Source organism: Leptodactylus fuscus, chromosome 1, assembly GCF_031893055.1.
Source record: "Leptodactylus fuscus isolate aLepFus1 chromosome 1, aLepFus1.hap2, whole genome shotgun sequence".
NCBI lineage: Eukaryota > Metazoa > Chordata > Amphibia > Anura > Leptodactylidae > Leptodactylus > Leptodactylus fuscus.
Window position 1 is genome coordinate 359397187 of NC_134265.1, and position 10288 is coordinate 359407474.

General features: G+C 46.3%; 1 protein-coding gene across 1 annotated transcript in view; it reads left to right on the forward strand.

The window, feature by feature from the left end:
* The window catches only part of EMX1 (empty spiracles homeobox 1), a 43060-nt gene extending 33072 nt beyond the window's left edge, over positions 1-9988 (forward strand). The window contains exons 2-3 of the mRNA XM_075261843.1: positions 708-892; positions 9744-9988. Coding sequence (XP_075117944.1) covers positions 708-892; positions 9744-9911 — 353 coding nt within the window. The 3' untranslated portion in view covers positions 9912-9988. The remainder of the gene's footprint in view (positions 1-707; positions 893-9743) is intronic.
* The last annotated feature ends 300 nt before the right edge of the window (positions 9989-10288 follow it).

A 10288-nucleotide genomic window follows, 5' to 3' on the forward strand; every position in this document is an offset into this window, starting at 1 on the left:
CTGTATGATGGTTCTCTCATTATTTCTATGAGCTGTGATGGTTGTGACATCAGCAAGTTTTATGACATGGGAATGGGGACAATATTTGAGTGATTTTGGGGAATTTTGACCTCATCTCCATAATGTGTAAGAATGATATCATCTGAATGATTCGGGGTAATTATGACCTCATCACCGTGTTATATGATGGTTCTATGTTGAATGATCTGTGATGGTTATGACATCAGCTTTATAATATCTGACAGTTATGACATCATTTCCATGACTGGTTGTAATAACATCATCTGAAAGAGTTTTGATAATCATGATGTCATCTCCATAAGATGTAGCAATGATGACATCATCTGAATGATTTTTGGAGATTATGACATAACTTCATTGATATATGACCTGACATCATCTCCAAGCTGTTTGGGAGACAAATCTCGGTGACCTCAAGGTTCCTTCTGTATTTCTTTGACGTAGTTCTTCTGCTCCATCCCAAGGATTCTTGGGGTTATTGACCCTACTTATCATTGGTACGACATTGCCAAAATCACGTTGTATGATGAAGAATTACCCCCCCCCCCCCAATACCATACAATTGTCACCCGCCTCATAGGAGTTTTTACCTTCCTCTGGACCAGTCCTGTAGGGTCATGGGTTGGACTTGATGGACCTGCATTCAGCCTGGTCCTCTTTGTAATTATGTCATCTTCTTCTTCCAGGCAGCGATGTCTCTCAAGAGAGTTTACTCCTTCATGGACCCTTTGCCAGGAAGCCTAAGCGTATCAGAACGGCGTTTTCCCCTTCGCAGTTGCTCCGGCTGGAGAGGGCCTTCGAGAAGAACCATTATGTGGTGGGGGCAGAGAGGAAACAGTTGGCAAGCAGCCTCAGTTTATCGGAAACCCAGGTAGTTGTCTTACGTCTGCTCCATGTCATGTCTGTCTACTTTGGTGCCAAACATCTACTTGTGTCCTATAGGGGGCGCTGTGGGAGCTGGGAAGGTGCCAGTATAGACTTATGACAGAACCAAGCTCTTCATAGATACCATCAGTGTTGGATGGGCCCACCAGACTACCAGATCCTTCGATGGGCCCAGGCTCTAACGTCATAATGGTCCAGCAGAAGGCATCCAAATATGATGGGATTTATGGTCTATGTCCTAGGGGCAGTTGGTGGTTGGGCCCCTAGAATTAGTTTGTCTGGGGGCCCATTGAACTTTGGTCTGAACTGGATGCTGTACAGTGTTAGGTCATAGGAGAGTGACAGCCAGGTGGTGGACACCTTGCCCTGAGGACTAAGACCTAGCGTTCAACCGTTTCTAATTTCCTGGAATTGTCCCGATCTATAAAAATTCTGCCCAGAGGCGGGGCTTAAATGTTACATATAATAAAGTAACTGTATCCAGTATGTATCCAGTATTGCATGGCATCACTGGGAGGAGCCTGGTATATGAATAGAATGCCAATAGTACAGTGCAGACTGACACAGAGGAGGGTGGGGCTCTATGATGATGGCTATAAATATACTCTGTGTTGATGGGCGTCTTACGATCCATTACAGGGTGCTCTACCAGTTCTTGGAGACTTTTAGCTCACAGTGCATGTAAATCAAACCTACTGCATACAGTTCACCACCTACGAGTAATATATGTGCCGATAATTCGACCATATGTTGCGAGGCACCTATAAATATTCTCCTCCACCTCGCAGTGTTTTCTGTGCCGGCTTTCTTATGCCATGATTATAAAAAAAAAAAAAACATTGTTTCGTCCGCCAGTTTGAGCGCAAAAAGCATTTGCATACAGAGAGGAGGGGTGAGAAGCTGGAGGTAGGAGGTGGCTTGTCATTGGTGGAGGCCTTAATGGATATGGAAATGAACCAGCAGTGAGATTTTGCGGGATCTTTTGCCTTCCAGGGACGATGTCTGTATAAATTAGAATTTCTGACAGAATAAAAACGCCCAAGGTAGAAGAAGCCGATAAAGCCATTTAGAAGATTATTCATCTAGAACACCACAATTACAGACTACCTGACTACCAACCGAAAAGACTACCGGACTACCGAGACGCCTGACTACCAGCCTCAAGGGTCACCAGGCTAACAGACTACTAGGGTACCTGACTACCAACCGAAAAGACTACCGGACTACCGAGACGCCTGACTACCAGCCTCAAGGGTCACCAGGCTAACAGACTACTAGGGTACCTGACTACCAACCGAAAAGACTACCGGACTACCAAGGCGCCTGACTACCAGCCTCAAGGGTCACCAGGCTAACAGACTACTAGGGTACCTGACTACCAACCGAAAAGACTACCGGACTACCGAGACACCTGACTACCAGCCTCAAGGGTTACCAGGCTAACAGACTACTAGGGTACCTGACTACCAACCGAAAAGACTACCGGACTACCAAGACGCCTGACTACCAGCCTCAAGGGTCACCAGGCTAACAGACTGCTAGGGTACCTGACTACCAGCCTAAAAGACTACCGGACTACCAAGGCGCCTGACTACCAGCCTCAAGGGTCACCAGGCTAACAGACTACTAGGGTACCTGACTACCAACCGAAAAGACTACCGGACTACCGAGACGCCTGACTACCAGCCTCAAGGGTTACCAGGCTAACAGACTACTAGGGTACCTGACTACCAACCGAAAAGACTACCGGACTACCGAGACGCCTGACTACCAGCCTCAAGGGTTACCAGGCTAACAGACTACTAGGGTACCTGACTACCAACCGAAAAGACTACCGGACTACCAAGACGCCTGACTACCAGCCTCAAGGGTCACCAGGCTAACAGACTACTAGGGTACCTGACTACCAACCGAAAAGACTACCGGACTACCGAGACGCCTGACTACCAGCCTCAAGGGTTACCAGGCTAACAGACTACTAGGGTACCTGACTACCAACCGAAAAGACTACCGGACTACCGAGACGCCTGACTACCAGCCTCAAGGGTCACCAGGCTAACAGACTACTAGGGTACCTGACTACCAACCGAAAAGACTACCGGACTACCAAGACGCCTGACTACCAGCCTCAAGGGTCACCAGGCTAACAGACTGCTAGGGTACCTGACTACCAGCCTAAAAGACTACCGGACTACCAAGGCGCCTGACTACCAGCCTCAAGGGTCACCAGGCTAACAGACTACTAGGGTACCTGACTACCAACCGAAAAGACTACCGGACTACCGAGACGCCTGACTACCAGCCTCAAGGGTTACCAGGCTAACAGACTACTAGGGTACCTGACTACCAACCGAAAAGACTACCGGACTACCAAGGCGCCTGACTACCAGCCTCAAGGGTCACCAGGCTAACAGACTGCTAGGGTACCTGACTACCAGCCTAAAAGACTACCGGACTACCAAGGCGCCTGACTACCAGCCTCAAGGGTCACCAGGCTAACAGACTACTAGGGTACCTGACTACCAACCGAAAAGACTACCGGACTACCAGCCTCAAGGGTCACCAGGCTACCAGACTACTAGGGTACCTGACTACCAACCGAAAAGACTATCTGACTATTAGGGCATCTGACCACCAGCTAAAAAGGTTGCCAGACTACTAGGGTACTTAACTACCAGCCAGGGGCTACTTGACTACTAGACTACCAAGCTACTAGACAACAGGGTTCAAGACTCCCAGGCTACCTGACTACCAGCCTATAAGACTACCAGGGATCCTGACTACCAGCCTATAAGACTACCAGGGATCCTGACTACCAGCCTATAAGACTACCAGGGATCCTGACTACCAGCCTATAAGCTAGCACACTACCTTACTACCAGACACCTAAAGTACTAGGCTACCCAGCTGCCAGGCATCTAAACTACCAGAGTACTAGACTACAAAGTTATAGACCACAAGGCGACCAGTTTACTACAGTGTTGGGCTACTAGGACCACCAGGTTACTAACACACTAGACTACCAAGATATTAATCTCCAATACTGCTAGACATCCGGGCTAACCATAAGTACTACAGTCTACTAAACTAATAGACTACCAAGTGACTACATTTACTAAACTTCTGGACCTCCACACTAGTAACAAGGCTACTGGGCTACTAAACTACCAACTACAAGACTAAAAAGCTTTCAGACTTCCAGTCAATAAAACCCAAGACGACAAGACTATCAAGCATTACATCCAAGATACAAGGCTGCTAAGTTACCAAACTACTGCTAGATTACCAGGCCACCAGACTGCTGTGCCACTGGACTACTAACCTGCCAAGTCATTTGACTAACAATTTATGAAACCACTAAGGTATTTGACCATATGGCTACCAGACACTTAGAATAGCTGAGCACCAGGCTATTATATCAATGCACTACGAGCCTGAAAAACTACAAAGCTTCTAGGCTACGAGACTGCCAGACTATCAGCCCATCAAGCTCCTTCATTACCAGGCCATGGAGAACCTAGACTACCAGTGTGATCATCTAGCAGATTATTAGTCAACCAAATCCCAATTACCAGGCTGTAGAGAACCTTTGGACACCCAGCAAAGTTCTGCAGAGGTGGAGTTATGGTCTGGGGGTGTTCCTCCTGGTATGGCCTTGACCCTTGGTCCCAGTGCATGATAAACTCAACGCCGATGCCTATTGCACTGTTTTAGATAACAGTGCACTTCCTACATTATGGCGGTTCTATGGGTCAGACCAATGTTACTTCCAGGATGACAACACCAGCTGTCATGTAGCGAGGTCTACCATGGCTTGGTACGGTGACAATCAGGTTACCCGACTGGACTGGCTTGCCCAGAGCCCAGACTTGATCCCTATCTTGCACCTCTGGGAGGAGTTGGATCGCCGAACTAAGGGGTGCAGCAGCCGATCAAAATCAGTGAAAGAACTTACCTGTCTTCTCCAAGCCAAATGCAATAAAAAACCATTAGCCGTCATACAATGACTTGTGGAAAGCATGCCCCAAATGGTTGAAGCTGTAATTGCTGCTCGTTCCGCTCGGAACACAGGTGTCCAAATACTTATTGGTAGACAGTGTACCATGATAGTCATCTAGTAGACTACCAAGCCATCAAGTGCCTATTACCAGTTTGTGGAGAACCTTCAAGACTACCAGGATATTCATCTAGCAGACCATCAGGCCACCACGTCCCAATTACCAGGTTGTTTAGATCCTCCAAGGCTACCATGATAGTCATCTAGTAGACTACCAAGCCACCAAGTATCAATTATTAAACAGTAGAGAACCTTCCAGACTACCAGGATGTTCATCTAGCAGGCCATCAGACCACCAAGTCCCAATGACCAGGCTGTGGAGAACCAGGCTACCATGTCATTTAGCAGAATATCAGTCCATGTCCCAATTACAAGGCTATGGAGAACCTTCCAGACTACCAGTATAGTTGGCTATCAGACCACTAGATTACAAGGCCAGGAAAGTTATTGGACTTGAATATGCTAAACAAACTAATTCAGAAGACGATGTGGGGGCAACGTTGGAGATATTCAGTAGGATCTAATTGGGGCATCTCTTCCCATTGAAGGGCCCTTTCATTCATCTTATTAGTCGGGGTGTCAAGAATTAGACCTCAACCCATCTGACTGGCCATAAATTAAAATGATTGAAGCAGATCATTGTTGGAACTGGTTAGCTATCTGTCCATGAAGGAGGAATGGCCAAATGCTACACAAACGTATAAGAATGGGCGAGGTGGAACACTTTTGGGTGGTTGGAGAGTATAGTCAGTAGTTCTATGATAGCATCTAGTGAATCGGTGCAAAAAATTCCAACAAAGTTCATAAAATACCCAACAGATTGTTGGTCAATAAAAGGTCATGAAATTATGTGATAGTTGGACGAATCAGGTGGAGTCTTCTGCTTTGCCAATGTTTGTCTACAGACATATGATATCCCAGATGCCTAGACGCTTACATGGGAATTCACTGCTTTATACTGGTCCAAGCATGAAGGAACATTAGATAGAGATCTCCAGATTTCAATAATGTCCGCGTCTTCTGTGATTGAGTTCAGTCATATGGTAGGCTACTAGACTGGGAGGCGGGCGGGATGGTGGGATTATATTGTAGAAGGCATTGTGATGGGGCAGAAAGTCTCCAACCAACTAACGACAAGATAAAGGAATTTAACCATTAATAGTTCCCCAGGTATAAAGAAACCAAAAACATTGGCCAAATATCAGCCCCACCTGGTGACTTTAAGAACTGGCCACCTATCTAATGTTATGGGGGTGTCGAAGGATTAGACATCTTCTCATCCAGAAGACCAACCATTAGAAGTTTGTGGACATCTTACGTCTTTACTATGTTACAAAGGTCGGAGCTCAACACTAGATGTTTCTTTAAACTTGGATAGGGTTGAGGTGTGAAGACCAAAGTCCTTATCCCCGGGAATCTGACCCAAAACATCTTCAAAGCTTCTTCGTATCCACAATTGTTACTTTTTCTATGGAAAAACAGACCCTTGCAACCCATCACAATGACAGCCATGTCAATCAAGAGTCAATGTCTTCTCCGGATAGAAGAGGGGGAAGGTGGAGGCATCCTCTGTTCCTTTGTATGGCCCTATTATATCTGGTAACGGGTCGTCAGCTTGTGTTGCGGCTGTCACTGGGTTTATTTACACAGGTGATTCATTCTGGGGTTGTCAGGCTGGATTGAGATAACTACGTCCTAACAAGCCGCAGTAAATCTGCTGACATCATCGGATCCTGAAGACATCTACAGGGGACAATTATCTGGAAGGATTGATCCAGGAATGGTAGACAATGCGCCCATGTCATAGGTCCTCAAGACAAAGCGCCCATGTCATAGGTCCTCAGTACTCAGCGCCAATGTCATAGGTCCTCAAGACAAAGCGCCCATGTCATAGGTCCTCAGCGCCAATGTCATAGGTCCTCAAGACAAAGCGCCCATGTCATAGGTCCTCAAGACAAAGCGCCCATCTCATAGGTCCTCAAGACAAAGCGCCCATCTCATAGGTCCTCAAGACAAAGTGCCCATGTCATAGGTCCTCAGTACTCAGCGCCCATGTCATAGGTCCTCAAGACAAAGCGCTCATGTCATAGGTCCTCAGTACTCAGCGCCCATGTCATAGGTCCTCAAGACAAAGCGCTCATGTCATAGGTCCTCAAGACAAAGCGCTCATGTCATAGGTCTTCAATACTAAGCGCCCATGTCATAGGTCCTCAAGACAAAGCGTCCATATCATAGGTCCTCAATGTATATGAAGGCTCCGAACACTACCCCAACGGGAAAAGAGGGATTAGGTAGTTAGACTTTAATGCCAAATGAGTTTAATTAAGGGGTTGTCCTAGGGTAAGTCAAACACATCTGCTCTCCTCCAGAAACAGCGCCACATCTGTCCATGGGTGGTATTGCAGCTCAGGTCTTTTGAAATGAAAGGAGTTAGGGCACAACCCAGATTGTGGTGCTGTTTCTGGGGGATGTCAGACAGGTTACTGGGACATCTCCTTTAATACATTTCTTGACCTTAATAAGCAGATTGTAATTAATAATATAGCGCCATCATATTCCGCAGTGCTGTTATATAATTTAGGATCTTTCTAATATAATGCTGCGTCTCATCTCATGGATTTTATTCCCTGTTTGTATTTTGTGTTTTTTTTCTTTATCATTTATAACTTTACATGATGAATTATTTATTCACAATCTATACATGATTTCTATAGGGTGTGATATCATCTGTTATAGTATTATGTAGTTATTGTCATCAGGAAAAGTTTCACTTTACGAACAGCAGAGCTGAGCTGTGCAGCAGGGTTCAGCGGTCCTCTGATGCAGCAGCAGTCCTCCGGTGTAGCAGTGCTGGCCGTGCGCTCAGCCCGGCTGCATCTCCAGAGTAGTCGAGCTGAGCGCACGGCCAGCACTGTTACATCTCAGCATAGGAATGCATTGACCAGTGTTGATTGGCCAAATGCCATACAGAGTACATCATTCGGCCAATCAACGCTGGTTCTACCGGAGGAGGCGGAGTATAAGATTGGTCCACAGCAGTCTCCATTCTGGTCCGAACTTAGACTCCGCCTCCTCACAGACGAGCCTCCAGCAGAACCAGCGTTGATTGGCCGTTGATTGCTCTGTATGGCATTCGGCCAATCAACGCTGGTCAATGCATTCCTATGGGAAAAAGTCATCTCCCGCATATCGCAAGCTGACAGGGATCCCGACCAGATAGAACCCCAAAGAACTGGGTGAGTGACATTCCCCCCTAAATAAAGGTAATCCCTAGCTAACCCTGCCAGTACATCTATCCCTGTCTCACAGTCACATAGTTCACAGTCTCATATGACCCGGATATTAAATCCACTATTCGTATAAATTGGAGGTCACCTGATTTAGCCAGCCAATTACTTTTTCCGATTTTTTTCCGATGCCTCCGTTGTCGTAGTTCCTGTCCCACCTCCCCTGCACAGTTATTGGTGCAAAAAAAGCGCGAGGGAAAGTCGGAGGGGAATCAAATTTTTAGTGACTTTGCCACCAGGTGTTCGACTCGAATCGAACATCTCGAACAGCCTGATATCCGATCGATGTACTCGGTCCAACACTGTTCGCTCATCTCTAGTAATATGACTTGTAGGCGGAGTTTTGGTGACTCCTCTCTCTCTATAGTCCACCATGGTGTAATGTGACTTGTAGGTGGAGTTTCGGTGACTCCTCTCTCTCTATAGACCACCATGGTGTAATGTGACTTGTAGGTGGAGTTTCGGTGAATCTTCTCTCTCTATAGACCACCATGGTGTAATGTGACTTGTAGGCGGAGTTTCGGTGAGTCTTCTCTCTCTATAGACCACCATGAAGTAACATGACTTGTAGGCGGAGTTTCAGTGAGTCTTCTCTCTCTATAGACCACCATGATGTAATGTGACTTGTAGGTGGAGTTTCGGTGAGTCTTCTCTCTCTATAGACCACCATGATGTAATGTGACTTGTAGGTGGAGTTTCGGTGAGTCTTCTCTCTATAGACCACCATGGTGTAATGTGACTTGTAGGTGGAGTTTCGGTGAGTCTTCTCTCTCTATAGACCACCATGGTGTAACATGACTTGTTGCCTCGGCGGTCTTGGCGCGTCTCGTCCCTAGAAGTCTGACTGATGATGATCATGCACTCTTGCATGTTAAAATTGGAGTATTAAATATGCAGTTTGATTTTCACATTCCCATGGATTGTGGCCAAATGAGAGTTTGCTGCTCACACTGAATATCTTGGATTAGTCAGTGTGTATAGCTGCCATCACGCTGAGTTCTCACCCAGTAGATTCTGTTTGAAATATATGTTATTTTTTTCCATTCACGCATACAATAATCCGCCCTCCCACCCTCTCGCCTTAGTCCAGCCCAAATAATAGCCAAATCCTCCATCACCCGGCGTTAGAGTAGGTGGAGCCCGCTCAGTGGGACAAGCCATGTTTTTGTAAAAAGGGTTAATAATGACTTCTCATCTCAAGTCACAAAAACATTCCTGAATCCTTACAAGGTACCTTGGGATTGCAAGGTCACTTTTGAGTATATCAGGACCTTATTGATACTAAGAAGGGGGCGGGGCTGTGACAACCTTTCCTTGAAAGATGAAGATGAGGAAAACTGGGCCGGTACTTTCCACTCATGATGGCCTCCTCCAACAGTCCCAAAATAGTGGAAGTAAAATGAGTGGTGTAAAATTGTTGAAATTTTTTATTTTAATTTTGAAATTTTTAGTTTTTTCCCATCTCCTAATCATGATCTTTTCTTCCTCCATAGGTGAAGGTCTGGTTCCAGAACAGGAGAACCAAATACAAGAGACAGAAGCTGGAGGAGGAAGGGCCAGACTCCGACCAGAAGAAGAAGGGCTCCCACCACATCAACAGATGGAGATTGGCCACCAAGCAACCCAACGGAGAAGACATTGATGTCACATCCAATGATTAAAGGCAAGGCCACCGAGGCCACACGAGACTTTCACTGCATCATATTATTGGAGGAACCAACCTACGATAGACTGAGTGAGGATGACCGAGTGCGAGCGTGATGGGGTCCGGGTGCAGAACTGTAAGGTCTGATGAACGTGCGGACATCTTGTGCCCATCATAAACAGTGATGGTGACGCGCACGCCTGGCCCCACACCTGGCTGCTTTCTCCATAGACTTTTATCAGCCACCACAACTCCCGACCTTGGACGGAATGGGCGTACAAGGAAAAACATTCTCTCTTTTTTCGGCCTTCTTTTATCTGCCCCCTAATTTTTTTAATTTATTTTCTTTATCTGATAAAGGAAAGAAACTGTAGCTATTACCAATTTAGTGTG